The sequence below is a fragment of the Bremia lactucae genome, linkage group LG2, assembly GCF_004359215.1.
Source record: "Bremia lactucae strain SF5 linkage group LG2, whole genome shotgun sequence".
NCBI classification, from domain to species: Eukaryota; Oomycota; class Peronosporomycetes; order Peronosporales; family Peronosporaceae; genus Bremia; species Bremia lactucae.
The window spans coordinates 4,681,029-4,698,091 of NC_090611.1; the positions used below are offsets into that span (position 1 = coordinate 4,681,029).

Below are 17,063 nucleotides of genomic sequence, written 5' to 3' on the forward strand. Positions count from 1 at the left end.
AGAGAACGCTTTTTTTATTGCACCAGTTAGGTAATGTAAAAGGGTGACATACTATGGGTCAGTACCATGCATTAGCGCGAGTGCATTACACCTTGGGAAATGAGAGGCGGAGTGTTAGTGCCTGTTTCAATAGTTGCAGAGCCAATTTCTTTCATGCAATAATATGCGATGCTTTTGCCGCACTGTAAGAGTGATTGCTTCGCGCAACATTAGTATCGCCTTCTTACAGATTTTGAGATGCGGATTAAATTTTCTTGCTTTTTTGCACTTAGTAAATGTATCAAACGACTTTAATCCGAAATGTTGGTGTTAGGTTCACAAGTGCGCCTGTTGCTGTGATGTTATTTCTGCATCTCCTTTTTTCCAAAGAGGCGCGATAAAAAGAAAACGGGCTAAAATTTAAATTGAAGACGTATCGTGTCGTTTTATTCGCTTAATAACAACTATTAGAAGTCAAAAAAATGCAAATACATGGCTAAAACAATGTTTCGCCGACTTCATCCTCTTTGGCTTAATGTCCTTCTTACTCGCTTCCGTAAGAGCAATCTTCCGGTTCGTCTCTCACCCAAAGGGCTCCAAGCATGTCGATTTCTTTATTACTACGTCCGTGAAACCCCCCGAGGTGGTGGTTAGCGGGAGCATGCTCAATATGCAGCTTGCTGGAATCTTTACCGGGGGTTCCACCTTCAATACTCTTGCCAAGAGTTGTTCCAAGCTTGAGATACCCGATGCGAGTATTGCCATTTTTTTCAATTAGAGAAACTGCAAAAGAATTAATGTGCTCATCCTTTTCTAAAAGATACGTCGAATCTTTACCACCCTGTCCACCGTGCTTAAGCGTTAACGATACGCCACGAGGTGGCGCAGTGACGACTTGAAGGCCATCGAGGCGCTCGCCCGCCCATAAAGTCACGGAGGTTACATTTTGTCCAGGCATGACCATTTTTTTGTCAGAGAACTCGTTACCATGAGGCCCCCCATACGTGCTGCTCTGTTGAATGCCTTCATTGAGACCGAAAGGACGGCACTTTCGTTTATCGCCGTCTAAAGTGTCTCCGTCGTTGTTGTTATCTTCGTCATCGTTATTTTCTTGGTCATCATTAATTTCTTCTTCCTTGTTGCTTCCAGTGTCTTCATAGCTCATTTGGGGTTTCTTGCTAATTTTGATGCCACCGTTGCCATCGTCACTCAATTGAAAGACGTCTTTGATGTTCTTGTCGAACGAAATGCGCATTTCGCCAGTCACTGAGGTACATGCCATCAGCGCGATTGTTGTAAGAACATGGAACTTCATCTGAAGGTCGAGTCGCTAGGTGAAAGATAATGATAAATTGGCAAGTGAAAAAATTCTCGAGACTTGAACGTGCGATGCTATACCAACAACACATGATGAATCATCCGGAAGCACAAATCCGATAAGAATTCCATACCACGAAGCAATTTTTACATTATGAGCCCAACCTCACCACTAGCATGCTGGGATTGAGCAAAATAAAAACATGACACATCATCTGTTTGAGGTTTTAGCATTAGAATAGAAAAGTGGAATATAAAAATATCGAAAAGGGAGAGGAGCAATAACTCGAAGAAAATTGGGAGAGAAGACGGACTATTTGCTGTTTAGTAAAATTACAGGGATATAGATAGACGCGGAAATTTATTCTTATCAAATACAGCTGTAATATTGTGCATATGATTGCAGAGTTATTCGTGAAAATATTTCACAACTTACCTGACTTTTTCAGTAGCAGTTGCTTTATGTAACGGGGTGTATCGTTACATGAAATTAACACTTAAAGGTTGTTAATAAATATATTATCTAAAAGGTAGATAATATTTGGAGAATATAACTTTACATGGAAATATTCTAAAAGCTTATCCATTGGTAGATATCGACGATATCTACTTTCTCCGCGGTCCAGTCAGCGCTGGACGCGCGCAAAGAGAAAGACAGATAATGTATTACATGTTTTGTATTAGTTTATAATTAAGTTAATATTAAGTAGATAAAGCAGAAGAACTTAATTATATTAAATACAGTTTTAAATTAACCCTCTTTAAAGCAAGTTTTTTTAAGAAAGTCTTCTTCTGCACGTACTAGTGCACGTGAAGTGACGTGAGGCACCACTCGCACTTAGGCAGTGCGAATTGGACTTGTACTGAAGCAGTACAAGTCAGTAGTGCCCCGAAAATCCGTATGGTTCGAAAAATCGCAAGCTTCAAAGATGCAGCTTGTGAAGTAGGTCAAAAATTTGGCTTCTCGAATTTCAACTTTAAAGTTGCGATGCAACTCTTACACAGAATTATCAAATTGGATAACAAATTGTAAACAATCGCATTTGTGCGTTTGCTTCGCTGAAGATGTAACGCGACCAGAACGCCGCGTCACCTCCAGCCGATAGATGTACGGCGTCACAGCCAAGATGAACAGCAACAGCAACAGCAAGTTAAAGATCTAGTCTTTCCTTTTCATTCGCGCTGCCAATACCAGCGCATGTCGGCATTGCCGTTGCATTCCATATTTAGGATTTAATCCCCTAGTTTTTCTCATTTTCCTTTATCCCCATCTAATAATCAAGCGAATATAGTATTCGTCTGGCCCGGTCGAGCCTCAACGCTCCAAGTGCGTGACAGTTAATTAATTATTGAAACGCTCCATCAGCAAGCGGGTCAACTGTCATTCGCGAAAAGTCAATTTTAATTTGATCAATGAGCAACCATTAGAGCCCAAGCCCACGACCACGTTAGGCGAGACACCCGCGTGAGGAAGACAACGCAACGCCGCATGCTCATTAGTAAGCCCCCAACGCTGCAGGTGCGCAGGCTCAAGCTCAAGCCCCCGGCGCGGCTCAAGCCAAGCGTCACCGTAGCCAATGCCGTCTTCGGCGTTCAGTTTTTCCAGTTCTTTAAGCATGCGCAACAACAGCAGCAACAACAATTCAATGCGTGCATGGCGTAAACGACTGCATTCCAAGCGCAGCCGCGCCTGCCACAGAAAAAAGGGCGAGCCGCCAACCATTTAAAGCCAAGAAACGGAACACCTGGAGCTCTGTATTATCAGCACTGAGCAGTATTATGCCCAGTACCGCGACGAGATGGAGAGTAAAACGTCGGACAAGTTTATGGGCACTGTGTTTGCCAACCTCGGGCCGGTCGCCAAGACGTGGGATCGCGACTTCGCGCAGACGCTCGGCAAGGACGAAAACGGCAGCCCAGTGCCAGCCACATGAATTCTTGACAAGGACAAGATCCGTGAACGGCTCGTGACCAAGGCTTTGAGATGAAGGTTTGACCAAGTTGTTCGAGTTGCGGTTCCAAGGATCTCTGCAAGCGTACACGACAAAGTTTTTGCATGTCATGTCGCAATTATCAGATGCCATGCCTAAGTCCGTGAAGCGTTGGTTTTATCATCAGAATTTCAGATCTGGGACGGCCAGATTCATTTCTCAGAACAACCCAAAGACGCTGCAGGACACCATTGAGCTCGCTCAGCGATTTGAGGATTCGCGTCCAGGTCCGCAATACGTCGTTCATTAGCATTTAACGCCTGAGACTGTACGGTCGAAGGTAAGACAGCCGCGAGTAGGTGGGCGAGATCGCCACTCCTATTGGGCGCCACCTGCACTGATGGATGCGGGTGGGAATTAACGCTTCCTGGTTGGAAGGGTGCTTGCCCACCGCTCCGTGAGGCAAGGGTATAAGATCCCCGTCCAATGGAAAGGTTACCCGAAGAGTTTTGACTCTTGAGAACCGATCGATACCCTACCTATTGATGTGCCCGGCTTGGTTGCTGCCTATGAAAAGGAGCACCAGCGAGGCCACTTCGCTAGTCTCAAATGGACTAGCAGAAGCAGCGTAGTGGGAAGAAACAGGGGGTACAGTACCACCCATGATTTCTTTCACACGCAAACGGGCGAAATTAATTCGCTGCGACCGCTGTTTCATCACATCGGAATGTGGTTGAATGCGGCGCAGAAATTCCGCCTCGTATTGGTCGGGCGTTTCATTTAAACGCAACACGACGGGGATCGGGAAAATACGCCCAAGCGATTTTCCATGAGCCCTCCATGATTGAAAGACGCCATAATAATTATGTGCGTCTACAAGAGCGCGCTCTAGGAGCGACGCTCTTGGCCCGTCTAAACGAGGCCATTTAGATGGAGGGGGCATCTTTGGAATGCCACCCGTCACATAGCCACGTTCTAAACGACTGGCTTGTGACACCGACTGAGCACGTTCACGTGTCGTCGGCGGAGCTTTAGGCTCCGAATCCTCTATGTCAGAACCATTATGAAGTATGGTCTGAGCATAAGGCGTTGTGGTAATACCCAACGGAGAAGCAGCTGCGCTTTTACGGGCAGCGCTCTCATTACCTGTCGATGGGACAGCTATCGTAAACGATGCTGTCTCCATTTTGTGAGCCATGAGAGACGTTTAGATGGGCAATAATGCCGCATCATCACTCCTCATGAGCTCGTTGTCCGCATCACTACTATGAGGTGACGGCAACGGTGTCGACTCATTGTAGTCGACAATGAGCGACGGATCAACATCCTCACTGTTAAAGTGGGATGGATCCTTTAGCCCTGTTAACGCGACAGCCGCAGTGGCTGTCTGCGTTCCGACTAAGGCATTAGACGCGGCCGGCGAATAAACGCGGCGCGTGCGCTTAGTGCGAGGTTGAGTGGGCGTCTTCGCAGACGATTCACCAACGTGGCCCCTTTTAGGTGGCATCTTGGGCGCCGTGTATAGAAATACGTGCGCTAGAGTGATCGAGTGAACTAGCGGCGCGTAAAGCTGATCGCAGTTCCTCTCTCCTCCCTGACGAATTTAAAAATGTAAATTCGTTCTTAAAGAGGGGGGTGGTGTAACGAGCTAAAGTTGCCCCTATGATACACAGTCCCCGTTAAGTACCTTTGGTGTACTTAAGGGGATGGTCGATTACTAAATAATAGCAATTAGACACAACACTCGGGTGTGGTGCACATTTGTGACCAACCCTTGTGGATGTGATGCACATGGGTGCATTCACATTGATGACGGCTAGCGTCATCCGTTACGCGAGGTATCTATAAAGATACGCTCGCAATACATATTAAATGATATCTATAGAGATAACATTTTTGATTGGTAAAAATAGGTATTTTTATTTTTAATGCGATTAAATACAAATCAATCTGAAAACTACTTTCTACTTAGTAAGTGCGCACGAGGAGCCGGATTACCGCTCTCGTGACGACACTTAAACTAAGGCACTTAGTTCGTTGGGTGAGGTCGCTTAAGCGCCCACCAACATCCTCACTGCACGTGAGAGAAGACGGTCAAACCGCTTTCTCGCTGTGCTAGGGTGTGTGCCTAAGTAGAGCGTGGCCGCATTACGACGTTCCCACCTACATTTGGTAGCACTTGTAATCGTTCCCACGACCCGCATCCCTGCGTGTGTACGTGAGGATGAGCCTCAATATTGATTGGGCTCATTTCTTCCACCTTTCCAAACTTCATAGGGAGGTGGCAGGGCTTATGGCGCAGAGACTTGGTGAACAAGCCCTGACAAGTCTCATGGGCAATTCTCCTGAGCAACATGTTGCTCAGTTGGAGTAGTTTGACGCATTCGTGCTCGGACAGCGGAGAGCCGCGTCCGAGGCACAGAGCCATGCTGCGGCGGAGTGCGTCACTCAGACTCAGGATGAGCTAAGGCGTGAGCAGGCTCGGAGCGAGGCTCTCAACAGGACTGTTGAAATACTCTCCACCGGGCCTATTCGGATGGACTGCCCAAGTTCGATGGAACTGCAGCGCCCACGATTGTTCACTGGCTTTTAGCCGTGGAGCGATGCGGTTTCGCGCAGCTCATCGAGGACGACAGCCAGATGGTGTCGTACGCCATGTCGCATCTGCGCGGTAATTCCTTAGAGTGGGCTTACTCGGCGATTATGGCGGACAGAAAGGCGTTCCCTGCATGAGCGATGTTTAAGAAAAAAAATTGCGCCAGCCGCCGAACAACGAAGTGTTGCTTCAGGCGCGCTTCTTTGGAGTGCGACAGGCGAAGCGATCTCTACAAGAGTATGGGCAAGAGATGCGCTCGCTGTCGGCGTCCATTACCGTAGGTCCGATTCCGGAGCACATTAAGGAGCCCACGCATATGAACGGACTACGGCATGGCCATTGCGACAGGTCCTTTTCAGAAAGGTACCGTCAACGATATAAGAGGCAATTCAAATTGCATTAGTTGAGGAGCAATCCTACAACATTGCCTCGGCGACAGCTTGGTATTAAGCCGTCGGCCGAGAAGTCAGATGCCACTCCCATGAAGTTGGACAATCCAGACGTTGTCTGCTTTAAATGCGGCAAGCGCGGCCATATGATGGCTAGCTGCTATGCCAGGGTCCTTGCTGGAGCAAAGATGCCCAGAAAGAGGACTCCCTTTCCAAAGGGCGATGGCAAGAACCAGCGAGCGTGACGCATGAGTTCTGCATCGACCACTGAGGGATCGGGAATTGCAGGTGCGCAGTAGGGGCGGGATGCCCTACTGACGGTGACTCTGAAGCTACCCCTAAGTTCAGAGTTGTCGTTCACATGGGTAGCATAGTCCCTGAGGTCTCGAAATTTTTTTTTTTCGGACCTCAACCCTGCTGGTCTATAGCGCTCATGTAAGAGGCTATGACCAGGTGATGACCCTCCTAGTGGATTCGGGTGCATCACAAAATTTTGTGAAACTCGCGGCTCTAAGAAAGAGACCGGCGATGTTTGAGTCGCTTTGCCAGGATGGCAAGCGAGAAGAGGCGACCGTTCGTTTAGCTAACGGCGCGCTCGTTAAGTCTGAGGGAGTTCAGGTTGAAACTCGCCTTCAGCTTTAGTGACTTCTCTTGTAAAGAGAAGCTCACTGTGCTAGGAATGGAGAGTTCGTATTACCTCATCCTAGGATGCCATGGTTGGCAAACACCAACAATAGATAGACTGGCGTACACGAACAGTTGCGAGCTCTACGCAGGACACAGGAGAGGAGACGTATGCAACTGGGGTCGTGTCGAACACAGTTGTGGGTGCGCTGACGAGATGTCAAACGTCACCAATTCCTACCCAGCTCGTGGAGACTAAGGTAGTGAAAATGGCAATGACAATTAGTCATATGTCTCATAGTCCTGCACAGAGCTGAGAGCTTGTGGTAGTAGACAGCGAGCTGACAGGAAGTCATGCGTCGCATAACCGGCACAGTGCCTAGAGCCTGGTGCGGCTGTGAAGGGTGCGTTAGCCAGGAGAGCAACGGCACCCGCTTCCCAGAAAGAGGTCGTGGTGACTCGAAGAACAAATACCCGACAGATTAAAACGATCAGAGGCACGTCTAAACGTGTGACCTTTGGATCAGCTCCTAATAAAGAGGATGGGCCTTCGAACGAGGTATTCGAGGCCGCCAAAGACGAAATTGCGGAAGCATCCTCAGTTGGGGTGCTCCGGCAAGTCTTAAAATCTACCGAGAGATAATTAATCTACCGGAGATGTCGTGTGATCTGTTCCTTGCCGAATTAAATGAAGGAAGATCCACGAAATATTCACACCAGTTCCAGAAGAGAACTTGGTGGACTGTTGCTCGTCGTCCACAATGGACGAGAGCGTCCTAGAATCGGACAAAAAGAAACAGCTCGCTGGTCAAGGATGGAATGCCTTGAGAGACAGTTTGTTCTTTGAGCTTGTGTGAAAACATTGCTATGTGTTCCCAGAAGAAGTGCCGAGCAGCCTACCAGCAGATAGGGGCATCGGGCACGAGATAGACCTCGAACCTGGCACCAAGTATTGTGTGACCAGGCAATGGCCGTTGCCGAAAGAACAAGTCGATTATATCGATGAGCTCTTTGACAAGCGAGCCAAGGCGGGACATGTGCGTGAGAGCAAATCACCTCACTGCAGCCCGACCTTTTGTTTGCGTAAAGCCACAGGCGGACGGCGCGTGGTTCATGCTTACAATAAGCTGAACACGGCGACCATACCGGCTCAAACGCCAATCCCACGGAAAGATGTTTTGTTGAACTCCACGGGTAAGGAAACTACAGTTTCCGTGTTGGATTTGTAGGATGGTATCAGGTACTCATGAGAAAGTCCGATGTAGCAAAAACAGCTGTAAGCATACAAAGCGGTATGCTCTGGGAGTGGCTTGTGATAACCCAAGGGTTGAAAAACGCACCGGCGACATTCAACCGGGTGGTGGCTTACGTGATGCGTCAGCACCGTGCCTACGCGCCCCATTACTTTGACAATGTATTCGTGCATAGTACGACCGAGGACGGGCTGAGCGCAATGGAGTCGCACAAGCGTCATTTAGACGCTGTGTTGCAGACTCCGAAGGACGCCCAATTATACGTCAACTTGCAAAAGTGCGTCATAGGGGTCATTAAGATACCAGTGCTGGGCTGCATCGTAGGTACACATGGTGCACGAACAGACCCAGACAGGGTGAATCGGTAAAGGAATGGCCAATAGCACGACATGTTAAGGATTTGCGCCAATATCTACGGCTCGCTTATTACTTGCATAAATATAGCAAGAATTTTGCTGACAAACTAAACCATTATCTGACCTCCTTAATAAGGACGCAGAATGGGTTTGATTAATACAATGAGATGATGCGTTCACATCAGAGAAGCAATCTCTTGTAGAGGCACCGGTCTTGGCATTGCCAGACGCGGATAAACCCTTTAGCGTCGTCTGTGATGCAAGTAATTTTGCAATCGGCAGCGCGCTCATGCAGAAGGATGACGACGGCGTTGACCGCGTCATCTGTTATCAGTCCCGGCTTTTAAAAGCCGCTGAACTGAATTAGTCCGTGCATGACAAAGAGCTACTTTAAAAAAAGTTTGCTCTTGTCAAATTTCGTGTGCAACTATTGGGCACCGAAGCATTTGTGGTTTATACGGATCACGCATCACTGCGGACCGCAATAAACTCACCGCACCTCTCGCCTAGAATGGTAAGATGGCTTAGATTCTTTTCTGTTAATCTCAAAATTGAATACAAGCCGAATAAGTCGAATGACTTGGCTGACGCTTTATCGCGCAGACCAGACTTGGAGGTAAGACCTTAGAAAAGCGTCTGTTTAGTACTGAAGCACAATTTCAGCCGTCAATGTTGGCAGCAATAAAAGCATACCAAGTGACGAGCTCATTAGCCTCTGAAATAAAAGAGAGCTACAGTCAGGACGACCATTGTCGCATGCTGTTGGATCACTTTGGTGGACAAAAGGTAACCCTTCCGTCGCACCTGAAAGCTAAGCTAAATCGCTTAAGCTACAGCGATGGCCTGTTATGGCATCAGCTGTCACCTTGTGATCCCTTGAGAATCTATGTGCCTCATGACACAGATGTCAAGCTGATGATCCTTCACGAGCTCCATGATGCTTCATTCAATGAGCATCAAGGCCGTGAACAGACATTCTTACGAGTGTCACAGAATTTTGGTGGCCAACTATATTCCCAGTGTCAGCGCACCAAGCCTGCACCGTCCAGCAGTGCATCACTAAAGCCGCTACCAATTCCAACAAACTGTTGGAAGTCAGTAAGCCTGGACTTCATGTTTAGCATGCCGCCCAATCATAAGGGTCGGATGGGGCTCGTCGTCATTGTAGACAGACTGAGCAAAATAATGCATTTCGCACCATGTAAAACATCGATCACAGGCAAGGAGGCAGCTGCCCGAGTCCATAGTATTGGACCGGGATCCACGTTTTACGCCAGAATTTTGGCGACATGTGTTCGAGCTGCTAGGTAACAAGCTCCACATGTCGACCGCAGATTAACCCTAGACCGAGAGCCAAACAGAACGTGCCAATCGGGTCGTGGCGGATGTCTTACGCACTTTAGCAACCCCCAAAGAGTGAAGCAAGCAATTGCCCTTTGTGGAATTCGCTATAATAACAATATCCACGCCAGTACGGGTGAGACACCGTTTTATATTAACGGACTGCGCCATCCTCGGACGCCATCCTCGGACGCCAGTCTCGTTTGTACGCAGCCCGAGTCTTAGTGGGGGAGTGCCCCTCACTATGCTCGGTGCGAAAGAGGGATATAGTTTCGTCAATATGACGATGACCCGCGAGGGTATCATCTTCACGACAGAACTTGCCCTAGTAACCCTGTCAATTTTGCAGTGGTCATTAAAACTACGTCTTATGACCGACCTCTTGGCGGTATCATAGGCGAGTTTGATGCTAAAAGCGTGAACGAAGCTCAACGCTTTGTGGATGAGCGATTAGCCATCACACGAAAAGTCCGTGACACGATGGCAAGCGCACAGGACAAGCAAAAAGAATATGCGGACCGAAAGGGTCGCAAAAATAATGAACGCTTTAGAGTGGGTGAAAAAACGTACTATTAAGTACTGCTACCCTACCTTAAAATGCAATTACTGTACTACCTGGAGATACTACGAAGTTGCTGCCGCGTTTCATTGGGCCCTTTACGGTGGTAGAAGAGGTTGGAGACCTAAATTATAGGCTCACTCTTCCCCCGTACATGCAGACGCACCCCGTATCTTACGTGGGTCGTCTGAAACGGTGTGTACACCCAAATGAGGTCACATATTCCTGTCCGTCTAAGCAGACCGATGGTGACGCCGACTGTAATTCGATCGTCGTTCGGGTGAGGGCGGCAGAGAAGGCGAAAAACTGTCAGCCGACCGACTCCTCCCACCACGAACAGGACTCGGAGGGCGAGAAACATCACGCGAGTAACGCGGATCCCTCAGCATTATCCGCTCAAAAAGGTCCAAGCGAGTCTTCAGGCGTTCATAAACCTGACGAGCCTTCGCTCGGACATCACAAAGATCCGAGGTCAGACGCGAGACTTGACCCACGATATCGGCAATACGTCGTTCAGCAGCGCTAAACGCCTGTGATTGAACGGACAAAGGTAAGGCAGCCGCGAGTAGGTGGGCGAGATCGCCACTCCTATCGGGCGCCGCATGCACTAATGGATGCGGGTGGTTATCAACGCTTTCTTGTTGTAAGGTTGCTTGCCCACCGCTCCGTGAGACAAAGGTATCAGATCCTCGTCGATGGAAAGGTTACCCGAAGAGTTTTGACTCTTGGGAACCGATCGATATCCTACGTATTGATGTGCCCGGCATGGTGGCTGCCTATGAAAAGTAGCACCAGCTGAGGCCTCTTCGCTAGTCTCATAAAGACTAGCAGAAGCAGCATTGTAAGAAGAAACAGGGGGTACAGTACCGCCCATGATTTTTTTCACACGCAAGCGGGCGAAATTAATTCGCTGCGACCGCTGTTTCATCGCATCGGAATGCAGATGAATGCGGCGCAATAATTCTGCTTTGTACTGGTCGGGCGTTATATTTGATCGCAACACGACCGGGATCGGGAAAATACGCCCAAGCGATTTTCCTGAGCCGTCCGTGACTTAAAGACGTCATAATAATTATGTGCGTCTACAAGAGCGCGCTCTAGGAGCGACGCTCTTGGCCCGTCTAAACGAGGCCATTTAGATGGAGGGGGCATCTTTGGAATGCCACCCGTCACATAGCCGCGTTCTAAACGACTGGCTTGTGACACCGACTGAACACGTTCACGTGTCGTCGGCGGAGCTTTAGGCTCCGAATCCTCTATGTCAGAACCATTATGAAGTATGGTCTGAGCATAAGGCGTTGTGGTAATACCCAACGGAGAAGCAGCTGCGCCTTTACGGGCAGCGCTCTCATTACCTGTCGATGGGACAGCTATCGTAAACGATGCTGTCTCCATTTTGTGAGCCATGAGAGACGTTTAGATGGGCAATAATGCCGCATCATCACTCCTCATGAGCTCGTTATCCGCATCACTACAATGAGGTGACGGCAACGGTGTCGACTCATCGTAGTCGACAATGAGCGACGGATCAACATCCTCACTATTAAAGTAGGATGGATCCTTCAGCCCTGTTAACGCGACAGCCGCAGTGGCTGTCTGCGTTCCGACTAAGGCATTAGACGCGGCCGGCGAATTAACGCGGCGCGTGCGCTTAGTGCGAGGTTGTGTGGGCGTCTTCGCAGACGATTCACCAACGTGGCCCCTTTTAGGTGGCATCTTGGGCGCCGTGTATAGAAATATGTGCGCTAGAGTGATCGAGTGAACTAGCGGCGCGTAAAGCTGATCGCAGTTCCTCTCTCCTCCCTGACGAATTTAAAAATGTAAATTCGTTCTTAAAGAGGGGGGTGGTGTAACGAGCTAAAGTTGCCCCTATGATACACAGTCCCCGTTAAGTACCTTTGGTGTACTTAAGGGGATGGTCGATTACTAAATAATAGTAATTAGACCCAACACTCGGGTGTGGTGCACATTTGTGACCAACCCTTGTGGATGTGATGCACATGGGTGCATTCACATTAGGAGGGATGACGCCCAGCGTCATCCATGATGACGGCTAGCGTCATCAGTTACGCGAGGTATCTATAAAGATACGCTCGCAATACATATTAAATGATATCTATAGAAATAACATTTTAATTGGTAAAAATAGGTATTTGTATTTAATTTTATTAAATATAAATCAGTCTGAAAACTACTTCCTACTTGGTAAGTGCGCACGAGGAGACGGATTACCGCTTCCGTGACGACACTTTACCAGAGTTCTTAGTGTGTTGGGTGAGGTCGCTTGCGCGCCCACCACAACTACCTCACTGCACGCAAGAGAAGCAGGTTTAACCGCTTCCTCGCTGTGCGAGGGTGTGTGCAATAAGTAGAGCGTGGCCGCATTACGACGTGCCCGCCTACACCAAGCGTCTTAACACTCGGCCGTAAGCAGTTCACACCTCTCGCAAAAAATGGCGAGATGGTCGTCTTTCTTCGCGAAGTATAACTTCTCCGTAGACTGTGTGCTTGAGGCAAAACAAAGCGCAGTGGTGCAATTCGAGAATTGAATTTATCGTCGTGCAGGGTGACCCCGCTCACCATCCAAGCACGCGATCCGAGAGACAAGAGCGATTATTTACAACAGTATGTTGCTGAACTGGTGCGGCTTGGTCTTACGAGACATAACAACCAGAGTCGTTAAACGTCACCACCACTTCCTGTCCGCAAAGATCCCGGCGTCTCTGATTTTTAAATTACAATCGACTACACTCAGGTGAAAAGCTTAGTGATATGGCACTGGTGTGGCGAATCACTGGGCGAATATGGTCTTACGAGACATAACAACCAGAGTCGTTAAACGTCACCACCCCTTCCTGTCCGCAAAGATCCCGGCGTCTCTGATTTTCAAATTACAATCGACTACACTCGGGTGAAAAGCTTAGTGATATGGCACTGGTGTGGCAAATCACTGGGCGAATATGGCATCCGACACGAACCTGCAACGTTTTATTTGTGCGATCGATTGGCTGCGAAAATTTGTGATCGATTACTTGCGTGTTGCCAATCCCCTATATGACAAGCGAAATGTTATACTTGGAGGGACATAATTCAAGAAGCGCACAACATCGGGTGTGTCAGATACATAGAAGAGGCGACTCGTTGCGCTTACAATCAATTTTTGAATACAACTGCACAATCTGCTCAACTACAACACCCGTCTGCAACAACTTGAATGTGAATTATCACGGATGCATCAGACGTGGAATGGGGCGCGTAGGCGCGGTGCTGAGGCATGACGTGAGCCACCACTCGGTTGAATGTCACTGATGCGTTTTTCAAACATTGGAGTGAAGTAGTTACTGCAACATAAGTGCTTGACTAAGATCGCTCCACACCAGTTGCTGATCAGCACCATGAGCTTCTCGCATGTCTCGGTGGCCTTTTTTGTGGCGCGCAATTGCAATGTACAGTGACTGAAAAGGAAAATTATCCGTTATACGCGCCTGCGTGCAACTCGAGTACTTACTCCCACGTCACAGAGGGTTTGCGGTTTCCAACATTTGCAGAAATTACGAAGGTATAGCAAGCCGCGCAAAACAGACCAGCTCCTATGACAATGACGGCACTGATCTCCACGTCAATGGCAGGATCTAAATCTTGGTTTCTGCAGAACAATTGCACCTGCGTAGTTTCCTTGTCGCCCATTGTGGCGTCCGTAGTTCTCACGGCGAGCATATGATGCTCAATCTTTTGCGTCGCGAATTTGACATTACCAACCTACAGCAACGAATACAATTAGTTTTCCGCGGGTGTCTACTTTGCCAACACGTCAAAAGCTCAAAATTATTTCACGCGGTTGGACGACCGACGGCGTTGCAACGGAGTACAACGAGGGACTCCTGACTGACTACCTATACCTTGGAGACAGTATTTTTAGTGCTAAGTATTGCCTCGTGCTAAAGGATGCTTTCACATATGTTTGCAAACTTGTTCTGGTGGATACAGCCAGCGCTCGTGTCGCGGCAGGTGCACCTCTTGCTTGGAATGCGCGCTTTTTAGCTCCCTTTTAAACTTTGCTATCTGATAATGGCACGCACTTTCAAATTCAAGTGTTTGATCAAATGCTCGAGGCGCTTGGCACTACCTATCGACGGTAGCATGTCTACGCTCGATGATTAAAAGGAGGAGCAGAGCGAGCAAATCGCGACGTGTTGCAAATCGCTCAAGTAGTGCTGCTTGAAGCTCAACTTGACGTTCGCAATTGGGACATTTTTCTTTGGGTCATCATCCAAGATTGTATCAACTCGATGGGTAACAGATACCCAACCAAAGTATTCACTGGACTCGTTCCACAGTCGATCGTGAATTTGGCAACTCTGCGTACAAATGACAGTGATGACGCGGTAATAACACTCAACACTAACACAACGATACATCATCTTGATAAACTACGAGCTAAATTACGGGCTATGAATTGAGTTGCCTCGGAAAAGGCGTCAGCGCAAGGAGCAAGCGTTAGCGACGCGTCGACTGGCCAACTTCGAAGTCGGGATATATGTTCTGTGGTCAAGGATCGATCCAAGACTCTTAGCGGCGAAGTTGACTGTTCCTTAGGTTAGACCATTCGTTATTGCTGATATAAAGGAGCACAGCTTTCAGTATTCGAAACATTCGGACTGGTTCGACACACGATGTGCACGGAAGTCACGGATGAGCTGCACCAGCATATCGCAAATCCAGGTCTTGCGCTTGGCGTTTGAAGTATATGTGGGTTAAAATTTAACCTGTTAATTCGGGCATGAGAGCTCAAGGTCAACTGGATGAGTCTGCAAGACGCGGAATCATCTTGGGAACCGCTTGTATCAATGGAAGCAGATGTTTTAGTACTTGTCGATAAATATTTGAATGACCATGTTACAAAGACAGCAGTAAATTCACTATCGTCTGGGGTGCAAGTGATTGGCGAGACAAGATGACGCTCTTTAAAAAAAGGATATGTAACGGTTCGGACCTAGCGCGACATCTTTAGCTGCTGGTAGTTGCGGGTGCGCGCCTCATAGCGTGCCCCTTGAGCGCAACCTTTGGGTAATAGTAGCTTCGTATCCTCGCTACAAACTGCGGTGGCTGACATGCCGCCATGCATGCCGCCATGCATGCCGCCATGAATGTTAATACACACTTTGCATTTCAAATCATCGAGCTCGGATCCACCACACAAGGTAATGGCTTAAGTATGACCAATATATTGATTTTTTAGAGACTAATAAGCCGAAGCAGTCAGTAAAGCGGTGTAGCTCATAAGCCACGACATGAACACGTACAACCATGCTATGTGAGTTAAGTATGCTTTTCCAGCTTCCTTTAAATATTCACGTGTCTTTAAATTTTATGGTTGCGCTCATATAAACTCTGAGAGTAAAACGCGATATAAAGAGATGACAATGCAAGTTTCTTTGACATGTGGGTAGCACAAAATGTTATCGTGTTCTTCACTGGATATCTACAAGATCGTGGAATTTCGATCAGTGTATGCGCGGTGGATGGCAAATAGGATCATTATAAGTCACTCACACTGAAATAGCATGCATTCGAAGCAGCGGTCGGAATCAGTGAATTCGCGTCAAGTGTGACAGTAGCAGATACGTTGGCATTTTTAGCATGTCGTCAATATGACTATCCCCTCGTAGATAAGCTGGAAATCATGGAGTAGAAGCAGACAATATGTAATCTTTCAGAATGATATATTTTGGGCAAGGTCAAGTTTTTGGGGCTTAATACTGACGACACAGAAACTTCGGCAAGCTTTTTTTTTCGGAAGACCCAGTAAATCGACGATATTCTGCGGAATAATAATTTAGATGCTAGTGCTGCGGTATCAGACGTGAATCGGGGTGTGAATGTGTCAACGCTGCAATTGTTGAAGGCGGTCGGTGATAGAAACGATGTGCAACCGAAACCATGCAGGTCTTTTAGCGGTGTTTTGCTTGATATTTCAGTGTCATTACGTCCAAATGTGGCGTAAATGGTCGCGCAACTATCGCTCTTATTAAGAAATCAGGTAAGCATTGGAGTAATGATATCTGCACAATCCGCGCAATCCACTTTCTTGAGACAACGAAACACGAAGTGCAGATACCTGACGCTAACCTTTGCTGACGCTCAGTAGAAAAAATACTACTAATAATTCGTGGTACATCAGTTGGTTTTAAGCTTAATTCTCCGCGCATTGAAGCGAAGTACATGGCTCCCAACAATAATACCCAATTCGTGCTGTGACTTCCCTCACTAGTCTATTGAGGGTTTTGGTGCGTCAGACAGATAACTCGTTTACCGTTAAGTGGCACCAATGCATACTATAGTACTAGAGCTAAGGGTGTCCAAACTCGTCACCACTTTATCCGACAAAACGTGAACCGAGAAATCATCATATTCAATTAATTTCGACTGCTGGCCATTTTAAGAGACACACGCAGGCTTTGAAGACTATCAGGCTTAGGGCTAGCTGCGATGCGACCAGGCACACTGTAACGAGCTAACTGGCTACCAGTTATAAGATGGTATGTCTAAGAGTACCATATTTTCGTCTATAGATCTAATGGATGGGTTTTATCAGATCCTTATGCGCGTGAACGGGATATTTCATACACAGCAGTAAGCACTCCCGGTGGAATGCTCTAGGAACGGCTAGTAATGCCAGAGAGGCTTAGGAACACCCCTGCAACATTCAACAGATGTG

General features: G+C 47.7%; 6 protein-coding genes across 6 annotated transcripts; 1 reads left to right on the forward strand and 5 right to left on the reverse strand.

Moving 5' to 3' along the window:
- Positions 1-523: 523 nt before the first annotated feature.
- CCR75_001944 (uncharacterized protein) lies at positions 524-1,234 on the reverse strand (the record flags this gene model as incomplete). Its single annotated transcript, XM_067960045.1, has 1 exon — positions 524-1,234. One exon carries the CDS (start codon positions 1,232-1,234, stop codon positions 524-526), a length of 711 nt encoding a protein of 236 aa, XP_067820675.1.
- A 1,443-nt stretch (positions 1,235-2,677) lies between these two features.
- On the reverse strand, positions 2,678-2,914 carry CCR75_001943 (uncharacterized protein; the record flags this gene model as incomplete). The annotated part of the gene is made up of 1 exon (XM_067960044.1): positions 2,678-2,914. One exon carries the CDS (start codon positions 2,912-2,914, stop codon positions 2,678-2,680), a length of 237 nt encoding a protein of 78 aa, XP_067820922.1.
- Positions 2,915-2,939: 25 nt separating this feature from the next.
- CCR75_001942 (uncharacterized protein) lies at positions 2,940-3,380 on the reverse strand (the record flags this gene model as incomplete). The annotated part of the gene is made up of 1 exon (XM_067960043.1): positions 2,940-3,380. One exon carries the CDS (start codon positions 3,378-3,380, stop codon positions 2,940-2,942), a length of 441 nt encoding a protein of 146 aa, XP_067820923.1.
- Positions 3,381-13,849: 10,469 nt separating this feature from the next.
- CCR75_001941 (uncharacterized protein) lies at positions 13,850-14,032 on the reverse strand (the record flags this gene model as incomplete). The annotated part of the gene is made up of 1 exon (XM_067960042.1): positions 13,850-14,032. The coding sequence occupies one exon, from the start codon at positions 14,030-14,032 to the stop codon at positions 13,850-13,852; it is 183 nt and encodes a 60-aa protein (XP_067820673.1).
- Positions 14,033-14,413: 381 nt separating this feature from the next.
- On the forward strand, positions 14,414-15,087 carry CCR75_001939 (uncharacterized protein; the record flags this gene model as incomplete). The annotated part of the gene is made up of 4 exons (XM_067960040.1): positions 14,414-14,480; positions 14,510-14,730; positions 14,821-14,941; positions 14,972-15,087. 4 exons carry the CDS (start codon positions 14,414-14,416, stop codon positions 15,085-15,087), a joined length of 525 nt encoding a protein of 174 aa, XP_067820823.1.
- On the reverse strand, positions 14,503-14,766 carry CCR75_001940 (uncharacterized protein; the record flags this gene model as incomplete). The annotated part of the gene is made up of 1 exon (XM_067960041.1): positions 14,503-14,766. The coding sequence occupies one exon, from the start codon at positions 14,764-14,766 to the stop codon at positions 14,503-14,505; it is 264 nt and encodes an 87-aa protein (XP_067820921.1).
- Positions 15,088-17,063: the final 1,976 nt, after the last annotated feature.